General features: G+C 36.0%; 1 protein-coding gene across 1 annotated transcript; it reads left to right on the forward strand.

Annotated features, from left to right (window-relative positions):
- Positions 1-293: 293 nt before the first annotated feature.
- LOC149238028 (actin-depolymerizing factor-like) lies at positions 294-943 on the forward strand. Its single transcript, XM_089366905.1, has 2 exons — positions 294-568; positions 793-943. Exons 1-2 carry the CDS (start codon positions 321-323, stop codon positions 941-943), a joined length of 399 nt encoding a protein of 132 aa, XP_089223031.1. The 5' UTR covers positions 294-320.
- The last annotated feature ends 13,785 nt before the right edge of the window (positions 944-14,728 follow it).

A 14,728-nucleotide genomic window follows, 5' to 3' on the forward strand; every position in this document is an offset into this window, starting at 1 on the left:
CGGGGCCAGGGCTTGCATCCAGCTGCTGCGTGAGATATTCAATTGGCATTGGGAGTCTTCACTATCCGCCTACACCTTTAATTATCCTTTCTGCGGATCCTGAAGTGAGAGAGACGTTCTCGGTGTCTTTAACTTACAGGAATCAGCCTTTTTTTTTTTCTCAAATGGTCAGTATTCTGCCTTTCTTTTTTGAATTTTCCTTTAAATGCTTAAAGGTCCGCTGTTTTGGTAAAACAAATTCGGCGTAGGGCTTTCTTTGAAGGTTTTCTCTCTTAAATCTGACAAATCTAGAATATTTGCAGGCGAGTGCATGTTCTGGGATGGCTGTCAGTGATGAATGCAAGTCTACATTCTTTGATCTGAAGAGGAAGAAGATATATCGCTTCATAATATTCAAGATCGACGAAAATGAAAATGAAGTCACTGTAGATAAACTCGGTGGCCCTACTGAGAATTATGATAGCTTTAGGGCTTCTCTTCCCGAGACAGAGTGTAGATACGCGGTCTATGACTTCGATTTTGTGAACGAAGACGACTGTCAAAAGAGCAAGATATTCTTCATTTCCTGGTAAGTATGCCAACGTTACTGCTAAGTTTTATTAATTTATTTCTTCATAATGATTTTAAATTATTAAGTCGTTGAATTAAGTCGAAGTTTTATTAATTTATTTCTTAGCAATGTATATTTTTTAATTATGAAATGGTTATTTTAGATATTTTATGGTGGTTTTCTTTCTACATGTTCTTTCAAATATATTACATGGATTTTGACGTGCATAAACAAATTTACAGGTCTCCTGAGTCTTCAAGGGTGAGGAGCAAGATGGTGTATGCGAGCTCCAAGGACAAGTTTAGGAGGCAGTTGGATGGTGTGTACCGTGAAGTGCAGGCAACAGATCCCACTGAGTTGGCCATCGATGTTATAAGAGCGCGTGCAAGATGATATCTAATATTTGTTACATGTTTATGCTTAACGTGGAGGAGGTTTCACTTATGATATTGGTTTTATGGCATATTCATAAGGAAACATGTGTATAAGATTATTCATAGCAGTTGTGATCGGCCGTTAAGTGGCCACCGTGTATTTTATACAAAACTTTTTAGTTTAAGTTAATAATATATTTTTTTTTTTTTTTTTTTTTTATTTATTTATGTTTCTGTGGAATAGTAGTATCAAATAAAAAATAAGTGTAGTTTTTGTTATTTAAGTGGGTGTTATGTTTTTTAAAAAAATTGCAAATTGATATATGAAATAGAAAAGCTAATATGTAAATATTTGCTTAAATTATGGTGATCTGTAACTCATGGGAAATGATTTATTTACATGAGTATGAGCTACTTTCAAGGATTTTAATTATGAAGCTTAACAATGAAAAATAATTGCATAAATATTTTAAAATCATGTATAAATATTGCAACTACATCCATAAATTATGACAAAAAAATGTGAGAAATTATAACAAAAAATGTGAGATAGTAGAAAGGCTATAATAAGACCTTCAAAATTATGGCCCAATCAAATGTTTAAAAAATAATTATTGTAAAACTTAAATGCTAAACTAATAATGGTCAATAGAAAATCCATTGCTAGTTATGGTAGGAACTAATAATATTTGTGCTTCAATCAACAACAACAATGGTTAAATTATGTATCTTAGTTCTTATTTTTGGCATATATTGACTAGTCAAAATGCCAAAAATACAAGATTTGTTTGTAAAGGAGGTCTTAAAGGGTATCTACACTTGCATTCCAAACATAAGGAAACTTCTTGGACTATGACTTGCAATCAAATAATATTGTACCCAAAATAAAATCCTCATGTTGAGAATTGGGAGGTTTTAAAGGAATTGCAAAAGGTGATTTCCCATGCAAGATCCACCCCCTAGAATCAAATACAAAAATCAAGCAATTCATCCTTACTAGTGAGAATCTAAGGAATTTCCTATTTCTTAAAAGCCTTTCACTAACCAAAAATATGGAAGATTAGCAACTTTATCCATATAGGTTAAGATAAAGGTCATTATTGTCTAAAATCATAGAAATGACTTTATTTTGATAAAAAAAGTAGAAGGTTCCCAATCAAAATTTTATATGCATCCATAATACTTTGACATTTTGCTAAGTAGAGAAAAAATAGGAGAATATCTTAATAAATGCTTTCACTCTACTTTAATGTGCTCCTCTAAAGCATAGCAGCTAATGGGTCAACCAGAGAAATGCAAAAGATATTTGGGGATAGGCCTATAACCTAAAGCATTTGGAGGATGTTTTATGACAGTTTTGCAGAATGGACTTCATCATCTTTTGATTTGCAAAAAGAATTTTATGAGCTAAATATGGGATCTATGACCGATGAATACTACATTAGCAAATTCTTGGAGTTATTGAGGTATGTTCCTTACCTCAAGGAGGAGAAGGCCAAGATCCAATGATTCATTAGTGGGTTTTCGGTATCATTCAAGGACGGGATTCAGTTTGAGGATCCTAGATCATTGGAGGAGGCCATTCGAAAGCTAAAACATTGTTATGAAAAATCAAAACATAGATATGAGACTAAGTTAAACTTGAAAGGTAATGTAAATAATAAAGGAAAATGGGACAAAAGGTGAATAAGACCTCAAGATACAAGTAACAAAGTGAATGTAGCCTTGCATAAGAAGTTCAATGCATCTGATAGAGGACATGGATTTTGGTCTGAGGAGAAGAATAAGGGTGATGGTTGGAAGGCATTGCAATGTTGGGATTGTGGAGGAGAGCATCAAAGGAGAGATTGTCCACAACATTAGGGTTGTAGATCACAGATCTATAGTGCTCAAGATGCACAGAGAGTAGGGAGTGTTGGACATAGTATTCCATGGATTTATGTAGCTTTGGATAACAGGTGGGTTAATTATCAAGTATCTGTTATTGGCGTGGATGGTAAAATTTTTGATTAAGTTGTTTCTATTTTGATTGGACCTAGATATAATTATAGTTATGTTAATCCTGACTTGGTGGATAAGTGCAGTTTGAATAAAGAAGTGCATGCAAAATTTTGGTAAGTGTGGTTGGCTACAAGTACAAATAAGAGAGTTCATCATTGGGTAAGAGCTTCTGCATTTGGGTTAAATGGTATTCCTACTTCATCACATTTGAATGTACTCCCATTGGGATCGTATAGTATATTGTTCGGTATGGATTGGTTGTATCTTCATAGAACCAAGGTGGATTGTCTTGAAAATTCTATTGAGTGTTTGAATGGTAATGGGGAACAAAGAGTCTTACAGGGTAAGAAGAATGCAAAATCAGTTAGAATGGTGACAACTGTGAAGGCGAAGCACAGTCACAGGAATTGGTGTGTGTTATTCACAATGCATATTTTCAGTGAAAAAGGTAAGGAAGTTGAGGATGCAAATGTCTTGAGCAGGTATCTGATTTTACAGTAGTTTCAGGACGTGTTTCTGACAGAGATTTCAAAGTTTCCACCTCACAGGGAAGTGGAATTTTATATTGATTTGGTATTAGGGATAGCACCAACATAAAAGGAACCTTATAGTATGAGCACACGGGAGTTGGTTGATTTCAAGTTGCAATTTAAGGAAATGCTTGAAAGGGGATACATTAGGTTGAGTGTGTCGCTTTGGGGTGCACAAGTGTTGTTTGTGAAGAAGAAGGATGGTACTCACAAGTTATGCATTGATTATAGGTAGTTGAAAGAAGTGACGATCAAGAACAAATATATGCTGCCGAGGATTGGTGACTTGTTTGATTAATTGAAGGGAGTAGTAGTGTTCTTGAAGATTGATTTGAGATCAAGATATCTTCAGGTACACATTAAGGAAGAGGACAATTACATGACAACTTTAGGACTAGGTATGGGAATTATGAGTTTGTTGTATTTCCTTTTGGTTTGACTAATTCTCCAACTACTTTTATGTGCTTGATGAATAGTGTGTTGTGTCCTTAACTAGAAAATTTTGTTATTATACTCATTGATGATATATTGGTATAATCCAAGAATGAGGAAGACCATGTCGAACACTTAGCAATAGTATTGAGATTGCTAAAAGAGTATCAAGTGTATGCCAAGCTTAGAAAATGGAGTTTATTTCAGAGAAAGGTACACTACTTGGGGCATGTAGTTTCCAAGGAGGGCATATTAGTGGATCCAGAAAATATAAGGGCTATCATGGAGTGTGCAACTCCTAGAAATGTGGATGAGGTAAAAGGTACACTACTTGGGGCATGTAGTTTCCAAGGAGGGCATATTAGTGGATCCAGAAAATATAAGGGCTATCATGGATTGTGCAGCTCCTAGAAATGTGGATGAGGTAAGATCATTCATGGGACTAATAGGTTACTATAGGAGGTTCATTAGGAACTTCTCTTAATTTTTCCTGTTGACTCGCCTTCACATCGATTTTGCTCTGCTGGGGCTTGTCCCTCTCCTTCGCCTTCATGTCCCTCGTCTTCTTCCACCATTATCTCCCCTTCAAATCCCTCCTTCCCTTCATTTCCATCTCGCTCAACTCCATGTCCCTCGGCTTCCTCCCTCGTTGACTCCATTTTGAATCCTTTTGTCCCCTCTTTACCTACCCCGTTGTTGTACGATTTTGTTAATAATTCTATTAATAATATTTGTAATAATAATAATAACAACAACAAAAACAACAACAACAACAAATGTGTTATAATTCTATTAATAATATTTGTTATAATAATAATAATAATAATAATTTTTTATTTACATAATAATAATAATATTGAATTTGGGATTAGAGGCCTTTCTGATAATATTAAGGAAGCCATTAGGCAGGATTGTGCTGTTATCCTAAGGAAGGCTAAGCCTCCCAAGAGTAACATAAGCAAGGATGAGTTCCGAGCCCTTAGGTCCCTTAAAGATAACCCTGACATTGTCATTCTCAAAGCTGATAAAGGTGGCACCGTCATTATTTTAGACAAATCTGACTACATTAGCAAGATGTTGGACCATCTTCACAATAGTGGGAGTTACAAAAAACTCAATAAGAACCCACTTAAAAAAGTTGTTAAAGAGGTTGTATGTGCCATAAAATCTAATCTTGTGCTCAACCCCCTTAGCAAAAAGCTTATTGAGAGTAACCCTCTTTCCCTTGGATCTATGGTCTTCCCAAGATCCATAAGGAAGGGGCCCCTCTAAGACCTATCATCAATACGATAGGTGGTCCCACTTATTTTCTTGCTAAATTTCTTGCCCAAAAGCTCAAACCTTTGGTTGGTTGCACAGATTCCTTTGTTAAGGACTTTGCTTCTTTTGTTAATGAGTTTAAAGGTTTGAAGCTTGCCCCTGGTGATTTGTTGGTGAGCTTCAATGTGGTGTCCCTTTATACAATAGGATCATTGATGTTGACATTGCCAAATTAGAGGGCCTTTTCCTTACCTCTACCTTTTTCAGTTTCCAAGGGGAATTTTATGAGCAAACTTGTGGTGTTGCTATGGGATCCCCGCTATCCCCTATCATTGCTAACTTATTCATGGAGGATTTCAAGACCAAATATTTGGCTTCTGCTCCTTTTCAACCCAAGCGTTGGAAAATATTTTTTAATGACATTTGTGTTGTTTGGCCCCAAAAGCACGAGAAGTGGGACCTTTTCCTTCATCATCATAACTCTCAATCTGACTCCATAAAATTCACATTAGAGGTTGAGGTTGGTGGGTGCCTTCCAGAGAATCATGGTTGTGGTTGATAGGTTGATAAAGTTAGCACAATTCATTCTAGTAAAGTTGTCATTCTAGTAAATTCAAACAGGGATACGAAGTTCACCTATAGATTTCGGAAAGAGTTTTTTGCAAGTTTGGGTACATAGTTTGCCTTCAACACAACTTATCATCCGTAGACAGATGGACATACATAGAGGGTCAATAGGATTTTGGAGGACATGTTGAGAACGTACGTGATGCATCAACAACAAAAGTGGGAAGAGTATCTTCCACTGGTAGAGTTCACTTACAACAATGGGTACCACGAATATTTGAGGATGAGTCTGTTTTGAGGCATTGTATGGGCGAATTGTAATACTCCCATCAATTGGAGTGATCCAGTGAACAGGGTGTTGATTGGACTAGACATGTTGGTAGAGATGGAATAAGAAATGCAGGTAATCAAGAAGAATATGAAGAAAACATAGGACATATAGAAAAGTTATGCATATTAGAACATGATGTTTCAGGAGTTTCAGGTTGGGGAACATGTGTACTTGCGTATCAATCCCAAGAATAGCTCCTTGAGGATTGGATCATGTGACAAGTTGGCACCTCAGTTTTGTGGACTTTCAGTATTTTGAGAGGATTGGACCAGTAGCCTATTGACTTTCATTTCCTCTAATGGTGAAATTCCAAGATTTTTTCCATGTGTCATTGCTTCAGAAGTATGTTAAATATGTTGATCATGTGATTGGATAGTTTGTATTATAGGTGGAACCAGAAGGAGAATTCTAGCCAGAAACTCAGAGAATTTTGCAGAGAAATATGCTCATGCTCTAGAACCAAGCAATCGAGTAGGTTAAAGTGCAATGGAAGCACTTTGGGCCCAATGAAGCTACATGGGAGATGGAAGATCAGATGCGGGATATGTATCCTTATCTATTCACTACTTGAGCGATTTTGTTTGGCACATGTTTTGTTGTGATGTTTTGGTATATGTATATATTCATATGGATGTAAATACCACCATGAGCTATGTTATAAAGCTCCATTAAGTGGTATGGGTGTTATGTTGTTATGATTTTCATATTGTTTTGTTTCTCATGTTGATTTTCTTTTCAACGGGATGATCATTGTAAATACTACAACGAGCTAAGTTATAAATCTCCATGGTTAGTATGTTTTTCTCTCCAGCAGTCTTACTGGTTTTTGGTGTCATTGAACACCGAGGACATCGTTGCCCCAAGGGGGAGGGTTTTGTAATAACTATTGTAAAAAATCCATTTAATAAAGTTAATAAAGGAAAAATAATAACCAATGTTATGGGACACGTATTCCAAGCTGAATGTTGAGAAACAAACATAGTGATTGGGATCACTTGTGATCAATTAATGGCTATGGAAATTGGCAAAGGAAATGGCAAAAGCTTTAGAAAGGCATGACACAATTTATTGGCATTTTATTTATGGAACTAATGGAAATTAGGAGAAAAGGAAGGTGGAAGGTCACAGGTTGCATGTGAGGAGGAAAATGAAGGAAAATAATGTAAATGAAGAAAATAGAGGCCTCATTAACAAAAATTCTTTTGAGGATTAGTTCATGGATTTTGTCAATTCAAAATTTTGTCAATTTTAGCTTAGAGCTCTCTATTCTACTCTCTCCCTCACACTCTTGAACACTTACAGTTTTCTTGGAGCACTCTTGGAGGATTGTGGCATACTTGGATTTTTTGAGCAAGAAGGCAAAGGAAAAGTAGGAAAGCGTAAGAGGACATCGGGATCAACAACTACAATGAATTTTTCTTGCATGTACTGAGTTGCATATATAATTTCCTTACTAGTTTTAGCATGCATGTGGTTTCTTGGTTATGATCTGTCATTGGCATGGCAGAATGCTTGGATTGACAATGAATTTTGCTAGCCTTGCCATTTCCTAGATAGCCATGGTGTTTTGGGTTTCTTTCCTTTTGTTTTCAGGTTGATTCTCATGTTCCTTTGGTTGTGGATTGAGTTACTAGTTCCTTAAAGCCTTGGTTGGACAAATGTTCTTGAAGCCCTATAACAACTTGGGTTGAGTTACTAGTCTTGGAAGCCTCGGTTGGAAAAATTATATGGAAGACATATGTGGGTTGAGTTACTAGTCTTGGAAGCCATGGTTGGACAAACGATCTATAAGCCTTGGTTGGAACAAACGATCTGAAGCCCAGGACAACTTGGGTGGAGACCAATCTAGTGATGGTTAGTGATGTCCAAATGTGAGGTGGAATCATTGGTTGAGGGTTGAGGTGGTTTGGCCTCTGTAAACCCTGGTTTGGTTTTGTTGGATTTTTTCCATGAGATCCCACATTCATGCTTGGAATATGGCATGGGGGTGATTGGCTGAAAGAAATATTTGGTTCAACCAATCTTTGGTTGGGTGGTACATGGAAGTCCTAGACTTGGTTGCATTTTGCATATGTTAATAATATCTTCTTTCCTCTTGCATTTGATGGGTAACTATACTTGCTCATATGTGGTTTTTATATATGTCATATATTTGTTATTTATGTTGAATATATGATGGTTATGAGGATGTTTTATGACAATCTTGAAGTACGGATTTCATCATGTTTTTATTTGAAAATGAATTAAAAATGAATATATGACCTAATATATGTTAATGAAACTATTGTGATAAGGCATCCGTGCTTCCTTATTATTCTCAGATAAGTATAAGACCCCTATGCTCAGATCTATTGCTATGACATGTATATTTGTGACATGTTTGATGAAATTCCTATCATGGCTAGTATGGGTCCAATCAAGTCATTGATCAAATGTTTGCATTAGTACTCTTGTTTCTATGTTATTAATCATTTCTAAATTGGGCATGAAATTCTGGACAGTGTCCTAAATCTTGGCCCTAAAAAAGTGGCACAGAATCCAAGGTCGCTGGCTCAGAACTAGCAGAAAAAATCCCTAGTCGCTGGCATGCCCTTGTTGTGGGAGCGACTAGAGGGTCCTAGTAACATGCATGCCCATGTCATGGGAGAAAATGAGGCTCCAGGTCAATAAAATGTCAAGTTACCTAAGGGGTTGGTCACTTGTAAGGGTTAGTTGGCTCCTGAAGGTTCTGTAACATGTGCAGAAGGTTGGATTGGTTGTGTTTTGTTGGTTCCACTTCCTTTACCCCAGTGGACCGGTTAACTTGGGTAAATGTGGGAGGAGGGTGTTAGAGTCTCAAATTCAATATTTAGGACATGTGGTCTCAATGGAGGGAATAAAATTTGACCTAGAGAAAGTTAAAGCTATCATGGAATGGCCAAAGTGAAAGAGTGTAGTTGATGTTAGATCATTCATGGGTCTAATAGGGTATTATAAGAGATTTACTAAAAATTTCTCCAATACTGGTCACCCAATCACAATGTTCCAGAGAAAGGGAAAGATATTTTCTAAACAATTAAGTGTGTTATGAGCTTTGAGTAGATGTAGTATTTATTGACCCATGCACTAGTCCTTCAAATTGTTGATATGGAAAAAGAGTTTGTGGTATGCAAAAACGCATGCAAGGAAGGGTTGGGCAGAGTCCTGATGCAATAGGGGTAGGTAATTTTCTTTGAATCATGGAAATTAAATGAGCATGATCAAAATAGGCGACTCACAATTTGAAACATGCTTCTATTATTCACACTTTAAAAATGCGGAGACACTATATCCTTGGAATAAAATTCATATTAATAACAAATCATGGAGGTTTGAAATATTTATTTGATCAACCAAAATTAAATTCTAGGCAAGTTGTATGGTTGGCCTTAATCAACGGGATGTATTGATCTTCTAGACTAATAATTAATTCTAATGATTTGTTAATTTAACCCTTCTTATGTTCAAATTTACCATATAGAAGCTCTCAACAATAGGAACAATAATGAGAGTAGGATCATATTGAGATAACCAAACACAAGAGACACAAAAAATTTAATCTATAATAAACGTCTCTTAGGGGGAAAACCCAACAACCTGTTCTTAGAGAAATTATCCAATTAAAAAATAAATGCAATGCGATATTTTCATTAAAACTAAATTCAAACTAACTAGGGAAAAAACCCAAGTCAAACTTGGTCAAACTACCCACAAACCTAGCCAAACTATTATTTAGAAAGTTTCAGTTAACTCTAGTCAACTAGGTCGAATTTTAGCCAGTTGCTCCACCACAAAAAAATGATTTGCTTCCCAAAAAAATTCCCATAAAAGATTTGGCATCTCTCCACATGTGCAAAGTCAGAGGTCAAAACAAAGATAAGATATCTCGGTCAACACTATATTGTTTTGGTCAACTTCAGTCTCCTTCACATATATGAACAGAGGAATTTATTTGATGTGTGATCTGAATTGGTGCATTGAGGAGAAGGACAAGTGGAATTTTTATAGTTATTTAATGAGCCCAAGTAGGTGTATCTTTTGGGGATGGACGACTTGAACAATATGGAGCCAACTTGTATTTTTGGAGGAAAAAAATTTAAAATTTAAATTTCTTTCTTTTGGGCCAACTTGAATATGGATCAAAGCTACAAAAAAATCAACACTCCCTCTTAGCTAGGGAGTTATTGACATTCACTCCTTCAAATTATATCTTGTTGAAAGATTTCTATCCCATGAAAAGGTTGAATGAGCTAGCTATGTTGATGAATCCATCCACCTCATGTTCAATACCATAACCACTTGGAAATCATCACACATTAGCATAAAATAGAGGAACTAGTCACCCATAGTCCTTGGGTCACATCTACCAAGTCATCACTTGGAGTCATGTCAGGTAACCCACCTAACCCATGGTGAAACTCCAGCCCAATTACCATTCCTACATGTCATTGAATTCTAAACCGCACTATCCACAATCCATGGGAATATGGCCAGGCCACCCCTGACTAAGGGAGAATTATGGGCCTTGATGCTCATTAGGTCAATCTCCCCAACTATATCCCATGGCTCCTAGTCAAAACCCATGATCTTGGGAGATTTTCTACCCCTTGCTGTTATAACATCAAATCTCCCTCTCATGAACCTCAAATCCTTGAGGTTTCTCTATGTACACTTCTCCTTATTCAATTACTCCATTGAAGAAAACGATCTCCACATCCACCTGATGTAATTTACATCTCATGATAGAACCAACATATATAACCACTCTAATAGAATTATACCTTAAAAATGGTTGGCTTTCCTGGTCCCTCTAAAGTAGGAGATATTATTATCATCACGTACGATTATAGATGTTAGTACAATTCCTCCCTCTTGAATACAAATCATTATTCCAGGGAGAATCCTCTTGCCAAAAACTTTGATTCGTTCTTAGAATGCTTCCATCTACTGCCAAAGCCTTGGTAGCCTTTATGATGTACCTGCAACACTAATTAGGAGGTCATGGAAGAAACAATTATAAACCAACAAAAGAAATAAATACAAGAGGTTAACTATTAGTAAATAAATACTAATCAAGGAAGAAAGATATAAAATACTTATCTTTTGTGGAATGAAGGAAATTTTCAACTCCCTCTTGATCCTTGCTTTCTTTGCAAAATCCACCTGTAAGCTCATCATTTTCACCCTCATCATCAGTCACTAATGCAAATTGATTTCCTTTGAGTGGAATTATCAACTTTCAATGCTTTGGTGTCTATCTCTAGGGTATTGTCCACAAACCATAGGGTTTTCTTAATTATAACCTTCAAGATTTTTCTAGGTATTACAAACCCTAAAACTACAATCTCTTCCAAGAGGGAGGTCATCCTCTAGCTGAAGTGTAATGGATATTTTTTTTTTTGTGAGAGACCCCTTTAGCTCCCTTTGACTCTACCATCTACTATTTTTTTCTAGCAACAATCAGTCATCCAAGATATTTCCACATTAGTACAAGGTATGTGGCATTAATATTCTAGAAGCTTAGATCTCTGCAATGTCAGAAGTAACACTCACATAGCTTATTGTATAATACAACCAAAGAAAATATCCCTACATAGGTCCACACAAAACCTTAATCCAACTCATCTTTATGATGCCAAGCATTATTGGCACGTGTATGGAACAAACTTGGCCCATCCTACTTAGCATCATCTTGTCAACACCTTTAACATCATCAGCATCATCATCAATATCAACATCAACTAGTTGAAATATTTGACAGACTATCAACATCAAATAGTAAGTATCAACATCAACTAGTACATGTCACCATCAAATATCTAATGCTTTTGATTCCTAAGGAAATAATTCCATTTCGAAAAACTCATATCAAAATTATCTAGGAAAAGTAGTAATTACTAGAAGGAAGTAAAAGACTTAAATATTGAACATCTAAAAATAATTCCATAATATATTAGCTAATGAAACCCGGCGATCATCGAAAATGACATATTTTCTACACCCATTCACCACCTTTTGATTAACTATTTTCCTAATATGTGCATATCATCTTATATCATATTTTTCTTACAATAATGCACTTTAACCCAAGGTACAATGTTTCTTCAATTATGTCATTTTTAATGAACATACTACTATGTTAAGGAAATAATCAACCTTTTTGTGCTAATTAATGGGAAATCATGAGAAATAACGGGAAAAATCATATAGGTATCTCTCGAGGTAGTGGAAAAATCTATTTGAAATTGTTTAGTTTAAGGAATACTGCTTTTGCATTACTACAACACCCCTAGTACATTGCTTACCGATAGTAGTTGTTGCAACAATTCCTTCGCACGGCTGCAACACCTTTGTTGCATTGTGTATTAATGATAGCTACTGCATCAAAGACCCAATATTTAGTTATTTTGATGGTTTTCCTTAACCTCCATGTTAGTTTGAAGAATTGAGTCATGTATAAATACCCATTCTCCACTTAAGACAAAGGGAAGGATAAAATGAGAAGAATTGCATAATTTTACTTGCATTTTGCTAATTTTTTATTAATATAAAATATTTGATTCTTGCTCAATTTTATTCATATGTGTGATTCATTGGTAGAGTAACCTTTTTCTAGATGTTTAATTAGTGCCTTGCCTAAGGAGGTAGTTCCTGCTTCTTATTTAGGTAGTTCTCATACATTAGCATAGGTTAATTTTTATACTTTATTTAAATTCATTAAGTCTAGTCATTGGATTACTTTATTATATAATTATTATTTTCTAGTCCTAATTCATAAATTCCATCATTCGTTGGGTTGAATTTTCCTTACTTTAATTCAAATTTAACAATTTCCATCATATCAACATTTAATCAATTGATTGCAATACATGTGATTCCTTTGCATAATTAAGGATTGTATGAAAAACTTGATCAAGTCATAGATTATTTACTTTTCTACAAGTTTCTTTATTTTCCTAAAAGAGTGTTTACATTTTTGCAAGTGTGATTCCTTTCCTAAAAGTGTGCTTAATTGCTAGCAAAGTGTGTTCTACTTCAATTTAGATTAGATGTGATTTCTTTCAATTAAAATAGGTTTAGTTTTAGAAAAAATGTTTATGATCCATCTCGGTGATTGAGGTTAGGAGTTCATCAAAAGCCATCCACAATCAACTAGGATTTCTTTTCTTACAACTGTGTTTCAATTCTACAACATTAGTAAGCATTCTAATTCTAGACATTGTGTGAATATTTAAAACACTTCCCTTGTGTATGATTTATTTTACTTGGTGGCTTGATAAATATTACTAACACCTAAAATATGTAATCATTTAACCAAAACTGCAACTTCATTAGCATTTGTTGGCTTAGTGGGCCCTGTTATAGACATTTTTGTGCCTTACAGCATGAAGCATGAAATGTCCATAATCTAAGGGATCCAAAGTCCCTAAACATGTTGTTCCTACCCCTAGAGGAACAAGGCCAGCAAACCACAGCACTCAACAAAAGTTCTCCACCTGAAAACACTCAAAAACAAGGCAATTCTGGATCATGTCAACTGCTCCACTGAGCATCTGCGCTGAATGTCAACTGCTCCATTGTCTGCCTGCGTTGAATGTCAACTCCAAAGAAGGCTACCTGCGCTGGGCGAGTTTGGACATGTGGCAGAGTCATTCCTCAAGGTGTCAACGCCCAGGAAGCTTCCAAAATGACACTTGGATCAGGGAATTCGACTGGTGATGAGTAAGAGGTTCCAAATCTCCAAGTGGAAGCAAGAACCTCCAAGTGGACTTAAGAACTGAAGTGGGAGAGGACACTAGTCAGCTTCATGCCAGCCTCAAGCTGACTCATCCTTTCTCCAAAACTCCTATATATAGATCTCTCTCATGAGGTCTAAGGAGGCTGGAATCTTGTGAATGTAAAGAATTACTGTTGGTTTGAGTTTAGAACTATTGGGTGATTTGCTTTGAAGGAGGTGAAGAGGAGATTTCTTTCTGCTGGGAAGGTGATGCTGGATTGGGCCTCTTATGGTTGTATCACTTCCTGAACCTTACTTCTTCCATTAATAAAGCATTTGAGATTCTTCTATATACATGTGTCTCAATGATGTATTGTTATACTTGTGTATTTGATTTATTCTAATCCTTGAATCAATTATGAATGTATGCTTCTTGTAGTTTCCCTCTCTTGCCATTTTGCAGGATCTTGGTGTAGCTGGGCCAGTGAAAGAGCAAGGAACTGGGGGCAGGCAGCAAGGAGAGAAGATTGGATCAACCATTAGCGAAAGACATCGGTTAGTGGATCTCTTTCTCCCCTCTTTTACATCTCATAAAGAAGTAATCTTAGATAGCTTTGCTTTGATTGTTGCTAAGGAACTATCACCCTTAGAGTGGGATAGGGTCATTCCGTATTGGATACTTTTCCCAACAACAAATTGGCGACTCCGCTGGGGATCGTATCTTGTTGATTGTTTGTGTTTTTGCTATTCATTTCCTAAACACAGGGAGTACCGAATCGAACTGCACTTGGATCTTTCAAATGAAAAGTAGAGGGCAACTACTCTAGCTCAGTTTCTGGGCATGTTTATGATTTGAAGAGCTGATCCACAAGGACTATGAACAGCTCTTAGTGATAGCTTTTCATCCTCCTTTGAATCATCCTTTAGTGTGTACTTGATTGGTAGCTT

Source organism: Pinus tabuliformis, chromosome 8 (assembly GCF_031772625.1).
Source record: "Pinus tabuliformis cultivar Carrire ecotype Pingquan chromosome 8, CPIR1, whole genome shotgun sequence".
NCBI classification, from domain to species: domain Eukaryota; kingdom Viridiplantae; phylum Streptophyta; class Pinopsida; order Pinales; family Pinaceae; genus Pinus; species Pinus tabuliformis.

What these genes read in the sequence shown, in the direction of transcription:
- LOC149238028 (XM_089366905.1), top strand. Translation starts at nt 321, where the DNA reads ATGGCTGTCAGTGATGAATGCAAGTCTACATTCTTTGATCTGAAGAGG. An exon ending in AAGATATTCTTCATTTCCTG is followed by an intron (nt 569 to 792) that starts GTAAGTATGCCA and finishes ACAAATTTACAG; the next exon opens with GTCTCCTGAGTCTTCAAGGG.